General features: G+C 51.1%; 1 protein-coding gene across 2 annotated transcripts in view; it reads left to right on the top strand.

Moving 5' to 3' along the window:
• The window catches only part of ARID1A (AT-rich interaction domain 1A), a 55,183-nt gene that overhangs the window by 14,189 nt on the left and 23,108 nt on the right, over nucleotides 1-17,886 (top strand). For both annotated transcript variants that reach the window (XM_030290583.4, XM_030290582.4), the window contains exons 2-4: nucleotides 7,560-7,772; nucleotides 8,406-8,870; nucleotides 9,594-9,707. In XM_030290583.4, the coding sequence (XP_030146443.4) occupies nucleotides 7,560-7,772; nucleotides 8,406-8,870; nucleotides 9,594-9,707 (792 nt within the window). The remainder of the gene's footprint in view (nucleotides 1-7,559; nucleotides 7,773-8,405; nucleotides 8,871-9,593; nucleotides 9,708-17,886) is intronic.

Raw genomic sequence — 17,886 nt, forward strand, 5'->3', positions numbered from 1 at the left:
TTATTGGAGAAATTATAAATTGTATGGGGATCACACAGGCTGAATAACAAACGGCATCATCTGACCCCGACTGTCTGGGAAATGCCTGAAATTTTCACTGGTCATCAGCTATTGCACAGTAATCATAATCCTTTGTTAATTTTGACTGCATTTATATCAGTAAATGGTGTTTGTCAGAATGACCTACCACAGTGTAAGTAGTTGAGGTGGAGGGACAGGGAATGAGTCCTCTGTGTTAATTTTCAGGTAATGAGGGATCCCTTGTGCTGTTCCCACAGGGATGTGCTCTGAGCCTGCAGACAGGAGAGGTGTCCATGAGGAACCATCGTGGCGCTTGTTGCAGACTTGGCACCTTCCCGCCCTCCAGTTTTTAATAAAATAAAAAAATAACACAACTCTGCTGGTACTTGGGCATGAATACTGTGCTGCTGTCGGGTTGTTTCCAGCGGGGCTTTGAGGGGTGACTCTCATCTCACTTCCCCACCACATCGCCTTCTGCTGATTGACTTCTTTCAGGAATGAGATGTTCCATAATGATACATCCTGTAATCAAAACTCTGGTCAGTTTTAATCAATTAGAAGAATCTTAGTAAGAGCTGTGCTGTGGAAAGTCCTCTGAGATGTGTGGACTGGGCTCTTGCTGAGAAACGTTAATGGGTAATTACTGGATTGTGTTTAGCAGGGAGATACAGGTCACAGGATGGCTGCTGGGAGAAACTCACTCATCTTCCTTCCACTGGTTCAACTCAGGATCTGGATTTACAGCAGAACTCCCCAAAGAAAGTGGTGTAATAAATGATCGAGGAGGGGTTAAACATTGAGCAAAGCAGATTTTAGGTTTGCAGGAGCTCCAGATAGAAGCAGGTGGCTGAAGTAATGCAGCAAGGGTCCTGTTCTTCTGTGTTGGTGTCGTGAGCTTGTTCTGAGGTCGGGGTGTTAGCAGAGGTTTAGAGGAATAGAAAGTGTCTGGGGTCAAACTCTGACCTACTGGGAAAAGTCAGAAAAAAAGCTGGGCTCTTTCTGGTTGCAGAACTGAAACTGTGGAGCAGAGGTCATTTGTTTTGACAGCCAAACTTTCATCTGCATTGGCTATTGATAATGAGATGATGATACATCATCTCTTGCTTGTGTGTCCAAATCCAAGTTAGATTCTGGGACTTGTGAGGGCAAGGGAGGAGTTTTATATTTCTGTAGCTTATGTAAAAATGGATTTGTCCTGCATGTTTCCAAGGGATGAGCATTTGTAACCCTGTGCTGTATTCCAGAAGTCAGGTTTTGGCACTCCAGGCTTATGGGTGTGAGTCAGAGCATCCTGCCTGCTTCCTGAATGGAGTGGGGTCCCCAAAGGGATGGGGCTGCCCTGGGGGAATGCAAGGAGAGTCCCTGATGGGAGCTGAGCAGGGCTGGCACGGGCTCAGTGTCTGCCCTGTGTGTGCTGAGGGACTGAAGGAAATTGGTGGATTTCTCAAGTTTAAAAAGGGAGGGGAAAAGCAAAAAAGGAACTGTGCATTTCTGTGATGATATTCTAGGAGAAACAGGCTTGTTTTTTAAACTGTCCCGGTGAGGTGGTGGGTACGCCTCGTGGAGTGTTTATTACCATGGGTTTTCTAGATGTTTTCTTCTGGGGGCATCTTTTAACTTCAGCTTCCCCTGAGCCTCTTCTGTCCCCCTTTAAAAGCAGACCTCCATGGGAAGAGAGGCATCGGAGCGTGACCTGGGCTGTAAAAGGCAGCGAGTTCAGGCCAGGGTGTTGACCTCAGCACAGCCAGTTGCACCTTAAATAGAGCAGATTAAAGAGTTCCCCACTGGAAGGTGAGCCGTGTTTGCTCCCAAATGAGGACGGTTGTTGGTTTGTGATCATTTCCTCTGGTTGTGGAGGAGCTGGAGTCAACTTTGGGGGGGATTTTGGAAGGCACAGATGGGTGTGAGACTGTCTGATGTGCAAACGAGTGACCAGCTGAAACTGGGATTTGCTGGAGCCTCCTGTGTTGCCCCTTGGGTGCTGTTGTGTCCGTGTCCCCATTAGTTCTGTTCTGGTGATGTTGTGGATTAGCCATGGTTGTGTTGTTGCAGGAGAGGAGTTGCTGCTCTCAGCTGTGGAATCATCACAGCCTGGCTGGTTTTGGTGGATGCCCAGGGCTTGGTGCCAGCTCTGGGCAATGCCTCCCTGAGTTTCTCGTTCATGAGCCCTGTGCTTTGTGAGCTCGTACCACCACACGGGAAATGGAGTTTGTCTTGCTCAGGCCTTGGTGCTGCAGCAGTGTAACTCTCACAGCGCCCTTGGAGCGTGGAAAAGGGACAGGGGTTGGAGGCTTTAGGACGAGGGTTTAAGATGGGAGGTCAAATCCCTATCCCTCCTCTACAAGACCCACTTGCTTCAGTGCAGTGAGATGCCCTGGGGATGCAGCTGGGGAGGCGAGCAGTTTGTCCCTGAGCCCTGGGATGTGTTACCCATCCCTGGTGCTGCTCAGCATCGTCTCAGCCTGGCCACTTCCACCTCGCTGGGGTGGCCGGGGAGCAGCTGGCACGTCCCTGTGCATCCTGCAGCTCCTCTCTGGAGCAGAGCTCAGCAGGCAGACAATGGCTGGTGCTGCTGGGTCCTTCCCATCTGTTCCCGGCCCTTCCTGGGATTCCCGGCGCGGGTCCAAGCCCTCGCAGGCAGCTCGGTGGCCGGGGATTCCGAGCACAACCTTCCTGGCAGGACTGGCGTGGCTTTGCTTCTATGCAGATGAGCCATGTGCTTCTCACTGGAAGGCGTTCCACAGGAAAAGACGTTTCCTGTGTTTGGTTCTGGGTGGGCGGCTCGGGGCTGAGCTGGGCTGGGGAGATTGGGAGAGGGATTACGGAGAGCGGCCCCCCGTCCCCTTCCACCTCCAGCGCTACGTCACCACAACACAACCACACGCGCTCATACTCTTGGTGTCATTCATTCAGTGCCAAGATTGCTTTAAAAAATTCCCTTGGCCCCAGTTCAAACAGGAGTACAGCTGGGATGTGTTAGATTTTAGGCAGTCTGCCCTCAATTTGAGATGAGTTATAAATAGCAGTGCCGACTTCCTTAACTACCACTCTCCGAGGTAAAATGCAGGTTAATGACTGTGGGAATCAATTAGGGCTTCTCTCGGTTAAACAGCCAGGAATGCTTTTTATTATTTTTTTTTATCACAAATAATGGACAACAAAGCTGGTCAGGAAAAGATTTCAAAGCCAAGGTGGGAGCTGAGGGCTTTTTTCTTATTTTTCTCAGCCTTCTTATTTTTATGGGGGGGGGGTCAGGGGGGCAGCTGAAGAAACCAGTTGTGGCCAACACCCGTGATTGCCAATGATTGAATGATGCTGATTTGAAACTGGAGAGTTCAGTCAATGACTCTCCTTCTATTTCTTCCTCTGGCCCAATAAAATACAAATATGTAATAAGGTAATGGGGAAAGTCAGAATTCCATTTTTCTGTACAGCTGTGGAGAGCTTGGCTCTTGCTTCCGAAGTGGGATTTGCCTCTTCCCTTTACTCATTTTCCTGACAGGACCAATAGCATGTCCTCTCCAATTTAACCAAGCTATTCATTCAAGAGGCCAAATTTCTCTTCCACCGGACAAAATCTGAAAAGAATTGTTCATGGAATCCTCTCATCTGCTTCAAGCTTTTTTTGTTTCTTACGGAAAACCCTGGTGCTGTTTGGAAGAAGAGCTGGTTTCACTGCACTGCCTCATTACAGGGGCCTGACACCCTTCACATCACACAGAGTGATTTGAAGAGCTTTTGAACTCGGCAATTTTAAGCTCACTCTGGGCTTGCTGTTACAAACTCTTAGTCTAGAAGTATCTTAAATTACCCCAAAAAAACTCTGCAGCTTTTCTAGAGCACCAGCTTACGGTCACTCTCTTTACTCACCCAGCCACACAGCTTTGTTTTTGGAAGTTTGACTAGTGGCAGGGCAATGTTTTGTGGAGTTTTGGTACTTACTGGTGTTACACAACAGCAGAGATAGTGGGATTGAGGGAGAATAGAAGCAATTTCTATGAATGCAGGGAGGTGTAAGCAGGGGGTCTGGACTTCAGTGATCAAGGAGCAACACTTTCTCTCAATTATGTCTCTCTGTGGCAGGGCCTTTGCTTTTGAAGTGTAATCACAGTAATCTACTCCTGTGGTTTCCTATTGAAAGGATTTCCCATGTATCAGCCCAGAGAAGAATTTCCAGCCTTTTGCAGTCAGAGTTTGGTATTTCCCTATTTACCCTGACGTGTTCTGCTTCCTCCCAGCGTGCCCATCTCTGTGACACGGGTGTGCAGAGGGGCTGTGCAGCCTCTGCTCCTCCCAGCACCCCACACCAGCCCTTGCATCCATCCCTGCATTTCAGCTTGCTTCTTTTCTTGGGGCACATTGAATTCAACTCCCCAAAAGGGTTTTGGGGCAGCAGGTTCAAGGAAGATTCCTGATGGCTGACTCTTTGAGCCAGAGCAACAATACCAGGTCCAGAGCAGTTAAAGCCCCATCAGCGACGGAGGTGTGGGGATATTCTGAATTAATGGGATATTTTGAAGGAAGAAGCAACACATGGCAGCATCTGAGATGTACAGGGCAACCCTGGGGAGCATGAATTAGCCTTGCTATGAGTCAGGAGTGTGTGTATGAAATAGTTCCTTCATTAGGGATTAATTGGCATTTACATTCCTCTTGGTGATAGAATTTTATCCATAAGGCTGCAATCTAGATGCTCTTTGTGTTTGTTTTTAGCACCCTCTCTGTGCTAGGGCCTGGTGGAAGGGTGGCAGCTTGAGGCACGTCGTGTCCTCCTACGCTGAGCAGTCAAGGTGACAACTTGGTCACATCCTGGAAAGATGTTTGGGGTTTGTGTTTTGGGTTTTTTCTTCTCTCTCTCTTTTTCTCTTTTTTTTTTTTCTTTTTTTAATGGCTGCATAGACAGTTGCAAACGTTTCTTGGAAGTTTTTTAGTAGTTGTCATGCTTCCTGTAGGAGTCATGGAAAAGTGAAGATTCACCTTGTTTTCTCCTCCCTGAAGAGATGGTTGGTCTTGTGGGTGACCACAGACAAGAAAATCAGTGCAGGGGTGGCAGCATGTGGTGTGAGTGTACTTAGGAAAAGAAAAAGAGTTTTAAAAAACCCGAAAAATAACGTATTTGAGAAGCTGCCCTTGGTAGAGGGTTGCAAAGGTGAGTTACACCCAGGAGGAAGCAAGTAGCAAATGGAAAAGATGTTGAAACATTTAGTCAGTAACACTGAAGTTGCACTTTGTCAGGTGGAAGGAAGGATGTAAGTGCTTGGGGGTGGTGAGAGCAGGCTGAAGTCAAAAGCCAGGGGCTAGGAAAGCTCCTGGTGGCCTCGTTTTTTTACATACCAAAGGAGATAATGTGGGCAGGGAGAAGATGTCAGTAATGCAAGGGGATACCCACAAGGCAAGACTTGGGAAGCACCAGGGACAATTGCTGAGAAGAGGTAAACACAATTTGCATTTTTTAAGGTGTATGGGAGCTCCACATGAGTGCTCCATTCAGGACTGAGGCCCTGCAGCTCTGAGGGCTCCACCAGAGCCTTCAAAGGTCTCTTTTTTCTGTCCCCATGAATGGAAGCTCCCTTTCCCAGCTGGCACAGACCCCGTGTGGGTGCCTGGTGTGGGCTCCAGGCATGGCATTCCCAGGGCAGGGACCTGGGGCTGCCTTGGGTCCAGCCTCTCTCTGCCCGTGTTACTCCCCAGCAGCAGCATCTGTGAGAGCTTGAACATAAAACACAGAGTAAAACTTGTTCAGGGTTGGTTTGGTGTCAGTATGGACGAGAATCCAACACAGCTGAGCTGGGAGGGCATCCAAAATCTGCCTCTGCAGGGAGAGCCACTCCAGGCCGTGCACTGGCTGGGGACAGCTTCCACAGGATGGCAAAGGCCGTGCTCACAGAGGGCTTGGCTTTCCCCAGCCTGCCAGAGCTCCAGGAGCAGCTGGGAAACACTCTCAGGCACAGGATGTGACTCTGGGGGTGTCCTGTGCAGGGCTGAGTTGGATCCTGGTGGGTCCCTTCCAGCTTGGCAGAGTCCATGGGTGCCCTGAGCTGGGGCAGAACAGAGCACCTGGACTTGGATCTCCATCCATTTGTGCCATATTGACATGAAGAGCCAGCAGCCTTTCCCTTTCCCAGCAATGGGGCTTTTCCTGCCATCCCCACTCCGTGCCAGCCCCACGAGCTGCCCATGGTGTCCCTGTGCTCGCTGCTGGCTCGGGGCTGAGCCTCCCTGGCAGCCACGCTGAGCTGACAGCCTGGCACACAAACGTGTGCTGGGGCTCCAAGCTGTGCTGGCTGCTGGGCAGGGCTTTTCTCCAGTGCAGCACGCTGCAAGGACTTTTCTACCCCCTAGGAGGGTGGATTCTGCGAACACCAGTGAAATCCTGCTCTGGTCTCCGGGATTCTGTGGGGATTCCAGCCTGAGCTCTGGGTGATGTTTGCTTGTGCAGACCTGCAGGGCCACTCCTCAAGCACCTGAGCTCAGCAAGAGAGGGTGGATCTGTACAAACAGCACCCCAGGGCTGGTGGCAGGAAGGGATGGTGTAACAGAGAGTCCATTGTCATGGTGATCTGTGGAAAACATCTAATTGGGATTAGTTAGGTCACCAGGAGCTCAGGGAAGGATTCCCATTCAGTCCAAGGAATGGAGGTTAAGGACTGTGCTGGGATTCATTTAGAGGTCACCATACCAGAACAGCCCTTGCTTTAGTGGGGGAATAACTGCCAAGGTGAAAAAGCCTTGTTTTGAGGTCTGTAGTGCTGAGGTTTATAGTGTTTTCAGGAAATTTGATTGACTATTCCTAAGTATTGGCTCCAGGCAGGGGTAGCACAGATGAAATCCAAGGAAAGTTGCATTTCTTTACTCATTGTCTTTGCTCTAAAGCTCAGGGACCTGACTTTCAAGGCTAACAGAGTTTTTTAATACATCTGTATAAATTTGATTTAAACTCTTTATTCTCCAAAAGCCAGCAGACACAAAGCACACGTAAAAAAAAAAAATCAAAAATGAAACTGCAGTCTTGAGGACTGTGGATGTCAGCTGCACTGCCCAGTGTTACTACATCAATGTGCATTAATTGAAATGCATAAGTGTAAATTAGCAGCCTGTAGTGTTTTGGGAGACCTTGTTATATGTGAAAGAAGCAATGTTTCTTGTGAATATTTAAATTTTAATTTTCAGCCTAAATTTAACTTGTTGTGGAATATCTGGACATTAAACTACTACCTACAATGGGGAAAAGCCACTTACACTGATAATTGACTTTTCTTGATGATCCTTCCCCCCTTCTTCCCTGTCTTGCCACGGGAGAGATGTCAGCATTAAATGACTTCTCACTGGGCTTGTTGTTGGTGGAGGGGTGGGTTTGGAAGGGCAGCAGGATTCCTGCTGTCCTTCCAAATGTAACTTTGGGGTTTAGCACCTGGGAAGAGGCAGACGAGCTTCTCCTTGGCGCCGCATTTCTCCCGGGATTTTTGGGAAATCGCAGTGTTAAATGAACAGTTCCTGTGTGCCTGGACGTGCCTGACGTGTCCCGCGTTGCCTTGCAGCCGGCGAGCCCGATGGATCAGATGGGGAAGATGAGACCTCAGCCCTACGGAGGGAACAACCCCTACACGCAGCAGCAGGGGCCGCAGGCGGGGCCGCAGCAGGGCCACGGCTACCCCGGGCAGCCCTACGGGCCCCAGGGCCCCCAGAGATACCCCATGGGAATGCAGAGCAGGACGCAGAGTACCATGGGCAGCATCTCGTATGCACAACAGGTACGGCTCCCAGAGCTCCCACGGCCTGCCACAGAGCTGGGCTGGGTTGTGGAGGTAAAACGGCATTTCTCCGGGCTGGGCTTTGTGCCACACCCACATCCAGGTGGGATCCATGGCCTGGGGAATCCTTCTCCAGGAGAGGCGGTGGCAGAGCAGTGAATCCAGCAAGGGAAAAATAAATAGTAGGGGAGGGAGATCCTCTTTCTGCTGTGCTGTGTTAGAGGCACAGCTGTTCTTTGCACAAGAAATGACTCCAGGTCAGTTTTGGCTCATTACATGATCCAAGTGGCGCCTGCTGGACTGTTTGCAGGATTCAAAAGGCAATGTTGTTTTTTTTTTTTGAAGCAAGCAGTTTTTCCTTTCAATGTTACTTTTGTTGAAGGGTGGTCAGATAGAGATCCCTAAAAACTTAGTTATGATGTCTGTTAGAACTTGGTTACTGCCAAGAATAATGTCACACACACGAGTGACTTCTGCTGTTTCCTGGGAAGTATCTAGGTAGCGGCAATTCCAGTGCATTTACTGCTCTGCACAGGTTTCTGAAGTTCTGCTCCTCGAGCAGAATCCATGTGTACGTATGTGTGTGAGAGAAACACCTTTGTGACTGGTGCACCTCCGTCTCTCCCCGTGCAGATGCCTCCGTACGGGCAGCAGGGCCCCAGCGCGTACGGGCAGCAGAGCCAGAGCCCCTACTACAACCAGCAGAGCCCTCACCCGCAGCAGCAGCAGCAGCAGCAGCCTCCCTACTCGCAGCAGCCTCCTTCACAGCCCGCTCACTCGCAGCCCTCGTACCAGCAGCAGCAGCAGCAGCAGGCGCAGCCCCCGGCCGCGGCGCAGCCGGCGTACTCGCAGCAGCCGGCGCAGCCGCCCCATCAGCAGCCCCCCAGCCCGTACCCGCAGCAGGCGCCACCGGCCCCACAGCACCCCCAGGGCCAGCCCCCCTACTCCCAGCAGCAGTCCCAGTCGCCGTACCAGCAGCAGCAGGCGCAGCAGCCCGCGGCCCCCGCGGGGCTGGCCCAGCCTTCCTCGTCGTACCCGCCGGCGCAGCCGCCGCAGCAGCCCTCGGCTTACTCCCAGCAGCGCTTCCCCCCGCCTCAGGTAGGCTGCCCCGGCTCTGCTCGCTGCTCCAGGTCACTGTGGGACAGCATCGGGGCAAACCTCCTGCTCCAGGTCACTGTGGGACAGCATCGGGGCAAACCTCCTGCTCCAGGTCACTGTGGGACAGCATTGGGGCAAACCTCCTGCTCCAGGTCACTGTGAGACAGCATCGGGGCAAACCTCCTGCTCCATGCCTTAAAACTGGGTAACCACACACGCAGCAAGCTGGGGGGGACAGAACGGTCAAAGCTGGCGGCTGCTCCTGTGGCTCACAGAGGTGGTGGCCAGCAAAAGCAAAACTTGGCTTTGGGGAGGAGAAACAAAGCTTGGGACCTTTCAGCAGACGCTGCAACGCATCCAGAGCAGCTTTGAGGAGTGGAAGGGTTTAATTGACTTGCCTTGTTTGTGTAAAGGTGTACTGGGAGCGAGGGAGAGATGGTGAAGGTGAGGAAGCAGGGAGGGCAGATCCAGGACAGCCTGTGACAGAATCTGTGATGAGGGGAAGCTGGAGAACTGCTGCTCTGGCATGGCCCTGGACCTGTGCTCCCAGCTCTGAGCAGTGTCTGTGCATGCTGGCTTTCAGTCCTGGCTCTCACCTCCTCTTTTGGGCAAATGTCACCAAGGGGACATAAAACTGCCCCAATGTATATCCCAGAGTGATTCCAACAGAGGCTTGAGTGTATTCCCATTTGTGACTTTTTTTGGTGTGTGTTGATGTTCCAGGAGTTATCTCAAGACTCGTTTGGGTCCCAGGCATCCTCTGCTCCCTCAATGGCTTCCAGTAAAGGGCAAGAAGACATGAACTTGAATCTTCAGTCCAGACCTTCCAGCCTGCCGGTGAGTGGGGCCTGGGCTGAGGGCAATCAGCAGCACAGCAGGAGAAGTGAGCACTGGTCCTATTCCACGTGGAAATGGGAACCATGGAGGCTGCCTGTGCTTTTTACTAAGTCATTAGCTTCTGGCTTCCCACTGGAGGTTGAATGTAATTTACAAAAGTAATGGATTTGAGAGGGAAGTTTAACCCTGAGTGCTCTGGTCTGCAGGTTCTGCCTGAAGCAGTTAATTCTGTGTGCAGTGTGTGAAGTACCTGACTGCTGTCAGAGTAGGCCCTGACTCCAGGGAAAATCCTCATTTTTACCTTATTTTCTTGGCCCACTGTGGCACTGGTGACTAGCACTGGGGCATCAATGAACTTCTCTGGTCCAGTCTGACTGAATAGTTGGTGAAAAAGACAAATTCATTGGTATCTGGAGAGAGAAAGATCAGTCCCGTGTAGCTCCTTCTTGGCAGATGGAGAATTGTATTTTCTTTGGCATCCTAAATCTGAATGTGCAGTGACCAGTTCGGGATGAGGTTAGTGCCCAGTGTTCCAGCAGGTTTTGGGCCAGAGTAGTTTAATTTTGTGTTAAAACGACAAGAAAACAGAGAAGGGTTGAAAGTTTAGGTTAGCTTGCACAAGTTGGTCTGTGCCTCTGGCTTGGAAGAAAAGTTTGGAGGTGCTGAGTTCCAATTTTGCTGGTAACTTTTGTTCTAATCAGTAGGAAGTGAGCGAGGTTTTATTTTTTTCTTCAGCCACTGGCTAAGTCAGTGCTGGGAGCTGCAGCTGAATTGGTCAGAGGAATGGGCTGTGTGTAGAACTGAGTTATTTTTGCTCCCAGCAATGAGAACAGCTTTGTTACCAGCCCCTTGAAATAATGCCTTTGGATCGTGGGTACAAATTGTCACCCAAAATATAAAGTGGTTCTAGTTCTGACCACCTAATGGGAGTAGTTGTGGGTTGCTTTTTCTTTCCTCTTTGCTTTTTTTTTTTTTTTTTTTCCCCTTTTGGACCCTGATTACAAAGATTTAATTTGTTCTGAGGCCTGGGGGATTAAAAAAAAAACCATTTAAAATAGCATGTTTCTTTCCACTCTGCCTCTCCACAAGTTCTTCCATGTGACCCATCTTCTGGTGAGGAGCGCAGGAGAAGTGAAGCTGCTGAAGTAATTGAAGAAATTGTTGTAGCTCAGAACGGTGGGAAGTTCTTTCAGAGGCACTGTGATGGAGCCTTCCTGGATCCTACTGATCCCTCTGACTTGGATTATAGGCATTAGGAATGAGGCTTTGCAGAAGTGGCTCCTTCTCAGCACCAAGTGGGAGTTTGTGTTATACCTTGTGGTTAAATATATTTGGCCCTTTTCAAGTTGTCCCTTCTCCTGAGTAGTCTAAGAAAAGAAATCCATCCCAGCTGCAAGACTGGAGGAACCTAGAAACAAGGGAATATCTGGTTTTCCTGGCTGTACCACCAAATAATTTGCATTTAGAAATCAAGCAGTCTTTAGCTTACTCAACCCTGGTGTATTTTCTGCCTTTCTCTTCCTTAGTAGACAAAAAAATTAAAAAAAAGGAGACTCACTTGTACATGTTTCATGATTCCTTGTTGTCTCTTTGGGATCCTGTAGGACGAGAACAGCACCAGCTGAGAAGGGCTTCAGACAGGGATGCTGTGGGGTGTTGAAAGGCATCTCTGGGATGCTGGCAGCCAAATCCTTCTTTCAGTTTGCAGTGATCAATCTTCTGCACAGAGTTTGGCCTGGGGATGCTCAGGAACACAGGATCTCCATGGAAGGGCACTATCAATTTCTTTTTATCTTCCTGATATTGCTCAGTCTGTCTAGTTGAGAAAGTTTTATCCTGCTCAGGAGGATTCCCAGATCCCTGTTTTGCCATTTTGGATGACTTAGAAGAGCAGAGTTTGTTTGTGGGCTTTTAATTTTATTACGGAGTCCTGAGCCCTTTCCCAGGCCTGGTGGGTGCTGTGGAAAAGCTCACTGGGTATCCTGGAACTGGGGCAAATCAAGCCATGCATCATCTTTAATTAAACACAGATCAGCCCCAGCAGGAAAAGGAGGTTCCTGCTTTTTAGGTTCTTGGGAAGTGTTGAATTTATGTGCCCAGTGCCTTTACACGTGGATATTGTGCACCAGTGTTCATGATGGAATTCCAAGCATTAAAGGGGAATATTCCTTTGGTTGGGATATTCCTTCCTGTCTCCTGGCAGGGACATTGTCAGGTTGATCAGCTCCTGTGGCTGTTTTGGGATCTGCCTGAGGAATGTCCTGTGGATCCTTCTGGGTGGGGCCTTCAGGGTGCCTTCCCAGTCAGGATTGTTGTGTCATTAACTGAACTTTCTCCTGAGCTAACTGGGGCTCCCTGGTGCCTTTTAAAGAGCCCTGCCTCCCCGTGAGTGTCCTGGCTGCTCTCCCTTCCTGCAGCAGGCAAATGGAGGAATTTCTCTGTAAAATTCACTCCTTCCCCAGGGAGTCTCCATCAGGATTGCAGCCAAACTAAACTTAGATTGCAATTGCACAGGAGAAGGGAAGTATAGTCTTTTGTGTCTGGGTGTAATAGAGGAATAGTAATCCTTGGGATAGATCTGTTTCTCCCAGGAGATTCCCTAGTTTCTTCTCCTTACCAAAAAAATTCTTCCTGGAGAGTTGTATCCAGTTTATTCAGTGCTAACTTCAGCTTTTGAGTCTGGATTTTGAGGCTGAAGGAGTCACACATTTCCAGGTAAAAACTTCCTTGTGTGTAGCCATGGAAGCTGCTGGTAGCAGCTCTGGGGGAAGCAGTTTGGGTGCTGGGACATCCCTTTGGGTTTGGATTGCAGATCAGCTCTGCTGCAGAGTTCTTTGGAGTTTTAGGTTTGTTGGGAAGGATTTTCTCTCTCATTGTGGAACATGGGACAGGTTTTACCTTGCCCATCTCTCTCTCATGGGCTGCCTTGAAGGAGTTCCTGATGTTTTTGGGGTGGATGAGGAGCGTGAGGCAGGGGTTCCTGCCGGGCTGTTCATTCCTTCCCAGCCACAGAAGTTGGCATCGCTGGTGTTTGAGCTCCCAGGCTGGCCCCAAAGCCAAAAAATTTTGGAATTCCTACCCCAGAATGTCCTTAGTTTGGTCAGTGTAGTGGTGAGCCTGAGGGAGAAATCCCCTCCCTGTCCTAGACAGTTTATTTTCATCTTGTTGTAGAGTGGGAATAGTTTTAACCTCAGTATTTTGCTATTTTGCACTATTGGGAAACCATTTTGTTTATTTAGTGATGTTTCACTCTGGTTCATCTATGAATTTTGATCTGAAAAGTGTCCTATCAATGGCAGAAAGGATTTTAAGAAACTGAAAATATTCCTGATCCATGGTTAAATTCTGGGTGAGGGTTCTGGCCTTGGGTCTTTGCAGCGTGGATTGAAGAAAATTAGGTTTTGTTAGGTGGGGAGAGGAATGTGGCTGCAGAGCTTTGGCAGAAAAATCTTGTCAGTGAATGTCCCCAGCAGTTGTGGGGTGGTTTTGATTTGATTATCTCTCCCTCAGCTGAGCAGTTGCTGAGTTTGGGCACTGGAGGTTGTCAGGAAGCACTGCTTGGATTCTCCATTCTTTCCAACTGGTCATTTCAGCTGCTCTGGGAGTGCTTGAAGTGGAATAAAGTTGAGCTCTGTCAGCTGCGTCCTCTGACCTGGAAATAATCCATGCAACAGGCTGAAATGCAGCAAAAAACTGTCAGAGCTGCCATGGAGGGAGGGAGGCAGCCTGCTTTCTTAACATTTCAGTTTAAAATGAATAATTTTGACAGCTTTTTCAGGGGGCAGGGAGAAAGAATGTTTTATAGTTGAATCTGCTGGTCACTTCAAACCTTTCTTTTTTTTTCCCCTCTCCTTTTTTCTCTTTCCATATGGGACTTCCTGCTTCTGTTTGGTTTGTGTTTGGCCTTTTGAGCTTGTCTTATTGCTTGCCTTAGGAGAGGGATTAGCAGTGTGTGCATTTCAAAGCAGGGCAGCACAGTGGATATGCAGATAAAGCCACCAGCACCCCAGGCTTCCCCAGGAGCACCTGAAGCTCTGGCAGTGCAGATCCCTCCTTCCAGTTTGTGCCATCTCAAGGGTTTTATCCCAGGCTGTGGTGATAGCGAAAGGTAAAAATGTATTTTTCCTTGATCAGTGCTCCCCTGCCCAAGGTTCTCATGTTGTGTGACTGTGCCCACCATTCCTGCATGGTTCCTTGAGAAGGCTGTGCCTTTTTCCCTGAGTTTTTATATTTTTTTAACTGTGGAGAGCATCTCCAGAGCCACCCCGACCTTCAGCTGCTCCGGTGCCACACTCGGCCCTGCCCCAGAGCAGCTTTGCTGCGTGTCCGTGTGGTGTGGCACTTCCCTCTCGTGCCAGAGTGTCCGTGTGGCACTTCCCTCTCGTGGCAGCCCTCGCTGGGGTTGGAGGGGAGCTGGTCCCACCCTGTGCCGGGGGAGCTCCCAGCCCCGAGCTCCTCCGAGCATCCCTGGGGAGCGCTGCAGGAGCTGCGCTGCGCTCTGCGCTCGCTGCCGGGCTCGTTTCCTGTTTCTATTCTGGTCGAGAGCAGCTCAGCTCAGCTTCCTGCCTGCGCCTCTCGCCTTCCCCAAAGCTCAGCCCTTCCCTTGGCTCGCCGTGCTCCGGCCGGACCGCGGGGAGCAGAGCCGGGACCCGCCTGGGGGTCTGGCCATGGGTGCGAGGAGGGTGCTGCAGGGTGGGCAGCTCTGTCAGGGGTCCTGGCTGTGCCCTGTGCTCGGCTGCTCACATCCCTGTGCTGCCACAGAGCCCCTGTCAGGGTGATCCAGGCCCTGTCAGGGTGATCCAGCCCCCCTGGCAGGGTGATCCAGCCCCCCTGTCAGGGTGATCCAGCCCCCCTGGCAGGGTGATCCAGCCCCCCTGGCAGGGTGACCCAGCCCCTGGCAGGGTGATCCAGCCCCCCCGTCAGGGTGATCCAGCCCCCCCGTCAGGGTGATCCAGCCCCCCCGTCAGGGTGATCCAGCCCCCCCGTCAGGGTGATCCAGCCCCCCTGGCAGGGTGATCCAGCCCCACCAGTGTGATCCCCCTGTCAGGGTGATCCAGCCCCCCTGTCAGGGTGATCCAGCCCCTGGCAGGGTGATCCAGCCCCCTGGCAGGGTGATTGAGCCCCCCTGTCAGGGTGATCGAGCCCCCCTGTCAGGGTGACCCAGCCCCACCACGGTGACCCAGCCCCACAGTGAGCCCCCCCGCCCCAGGTCAGCCCCTGCTCTCCCAGCAGCTCGGGCTGCAGGCCAGGGCAGTCAGGCTTTCACTTCCTTTTTGCTGCCGTCACTGGACACCCTTTAAAAGGTGCGGAAGCCTCTTGTGAGTCTGACTTCACTTTGATCCTCGCCCTCTTCCCTCTCCATGCCGATGAGCCCTGCCAGAGGGGAGCCCACCATGCTGGGAGGGAGGGGCTGTGCTGGTGAAACACCACCACACCTGAGCTCTTGCTCCACAGGAATAATTTCCCTCTTACTGTGCTTCTGGCACGCTGGATTGACTTGTCTTGGAGACATGTGGGATCATAAATACCGTGGGGAAAACTCTTTCCACATGGTGCCCGTGTGTGGGGCATGGTCGGGGCCCAAGGCTTGGGCTGCTCCCGTGGGCTGGGATGGGTCACACTGGGATCCCAAATCAGTCCTGGGAATTGGAGGAGTTCTACGATGGGTTTTTATTACAGTTTTGAATCTGGAAAGAAGCTTCTATTAAGGGAAAGGAAAAAAAAAAGGTTTAATTTCCTGAAACGACAAGAAGTGACATCTCCAGGCATGGACTGTTCTGGCGCCCTGACCCCGAGGGCAGCACCGGGCCCACGTCAGCCTGGCCTGGGCCAGGTTTCCATGGATATGGTGCCTCTTCCTGTGCCTGCTCGGAGCCAGGAGCAGTTCCCTGATTCTCTCAAACGTGTCTCTGGTCTCCCCTTCCCACCCAGATCAGCACCCCCAGCCTGGGGTAGCACTGCAGGCAGCTCTGGATGGAAATGGTTACTCTGGGGATGCCCCAGTGCCAAGGGGCCATCCCTGCCTTCCCACAGGTACCAGGGAGTTTGGGAAGGAGCTGCCAGCTTCCAGCTGTCCCTTAGAATCAGTCCAGGATCACAGACTGGGTTGGGTTGGAAAGAACCCTAAAGATCGTCCGGTTCCAACCCCCTGCCACGGGCAGGGACAGCTTCCAGGGGAAGAACCACTGCATTCACCACACTTGCAAATGCCTTAGACCTTAGAAATCTTGTTCTGCCCTAAAATCTTCCTCCTGCTTTTTTAGAAATTGATCCTGTCACTGATAATTGTTTCAGAGACTGATGAAAATACTAAAAACTGACATCTTAAAATCCAAAGTATTTCCTGAACAGGTCCTTGTAAATTTTGTAATAATTTCAGCCTCTTGCCTTTGCTGCTTCCCTTTGGCCACTCTGGCTGTGGATGTTGGCGTGGTGGCACAGTCACATGCTGGGATGACTAAAATGCTTTGGAGTCTCAGTGTGTGGAACCTGAGCCTGGAAAGCGCCTTCCAGAGAAGCTGGGGAATGGGAATATCCTCGTGTCTGGCAGTGCAAGGGGAGCTTCCTGCCTCCTCCATGGCTCTGTGTTTTGTGTGAGCTGGGGCTCATCTTCGGACTTGGATGAGGAGACGTAAATCCCGTGGAAGGAAGGCAAAAGCTCTGTGAATAAGCAGGTGTGTCAGCTGAGGCCTGCACTCATTTCCCTTCTGCACCTGCCTTCCCCAGGCCAGCCTTTCCCACTGAGGGTTGGAGATCCCTGCATCCCCTCACCTTCCAGAAATCAGAGCATCCCCTGGTCCTGCTGCCACGTTGCTGCTTCCTGTGCCCAGGATCCTCCTGCCTCTTTCCCACAGCTCGTTTTGGGGTCAGTGTTGCTGTAGGAGCTGGAGGTGTCACCCTTTTGTGCTGGATGGACAGGACAGCTTCTGGGCCGGCTGAAGTGATGCCACCCTGGCTGGAAAAATATGGCATTTTCATGCTGCCGTGGATGTTTAATGTTGCACCAACCTTTGTGTAAAGCTGGGAGTACTTTTCACCAGCTGAGCAGCCTCCAAAGGGTTAAACGGGAACTCCTGTGTGGGGCCTTGCTGTTGCATCTCTCGGGGTCCTGTGGAAGAGCCCAGCACTTCCCGGGTGGGAATGCTGCCCTTCCACATGGCGGGTTCTCCCTCCAGCGACATCTTGTTCTGTGGATGAATCATGTTACTCCTTCTCTACTTTGTGCTGCAACTACAGCTCTGAATCTCTGCTCTCCAAAGACAGAGAAGATGAGATTTGCTCGTCTGCTCTGTGCTCACAGGGGGAGGAAAGCTCCCTCGCCCTCCCTTTTTTTTAAAATATATTTTATTTTATTTTATTTGGAGGGGGGAGAGAAGGAGGGGTGGCACAGGGTAGGAGCAGGAGATGTGATTAAAGCTCCTGCCGAGGAGATCTGTGGGAGTGGAGTATCGACCTCTGAAAAATCAATGGCTGCTGCGGTAGCAGCGCCGGCTGTTCCGCAAGGCTCCGGCGCAGGAATGTGGCACAGCCAGCAGCACTTCCCTCTGTCCTCCTCCCTGCTCCATCCCGAGCCTGCTCTCTGCCAGCCCACCTCGCTCACCTTGATTTACCGAGCTGGATTAGAGCAGCAGATTATTTTTGCAATCAGAGTAAAATTTGTCGTGTGGCACCGAGCCCCTCCTCCTGCCAGCCTCCTCTCCGAAAGCTCCCTTCCCTGCAGTGCAGCTCGAGCCAGCAGCTTCTCCCAGTTTGTCTGAAGCCAGCCTGGAAGAATGAGCTTTTCAGCTTCTTTTTTGAGCAAGGAAACTGCACGAATCTCTCTGGCATGTTCCAGTCCCCATCTTAGGTTTGTAATTGCCAGCACTGCTGCCTGAGAGGAGCTGAAACTCCTTGGAAGGGAAGGGAATATGGACTCTGTAGCAGAGGCTGAAGCCTTGCTGGTGTTTGTTTTAGTGGGCAGGTGTTTTCCCCTTGAAGTAATAAAGTCTAGCACTTCCTTCCTGTCTGTAAGGACTGCAGGGATGAGTGAGTGGCACGTGAGGACTCCCAGGTCCTTGTGGCACATTCAGTTTGGTACCAGGACCTGGATGGTTTTTCTGTTGCTGAACTCAATTCTAGTTGCTCTCATGTCTCTCATCCCTGCTCAGATCAGAGGTGGAGCTTCCAGGGACATATCCAA

The sequence above is a fragment of the Taeniopygia guttata genome, chromosome 23 (genome assembly GCF_048771995.1).
Source record: "Taeniopygia guttata chromosome 23, bTaeGut7.mat, whole genome shotgun sequence".
Taxonomy (NCBI): Eukaryota; Metazoa; Chordata; class Aves; order Passeriformes; family Estrildidae; genus Taeniopygia; species Taeniopygia guttata.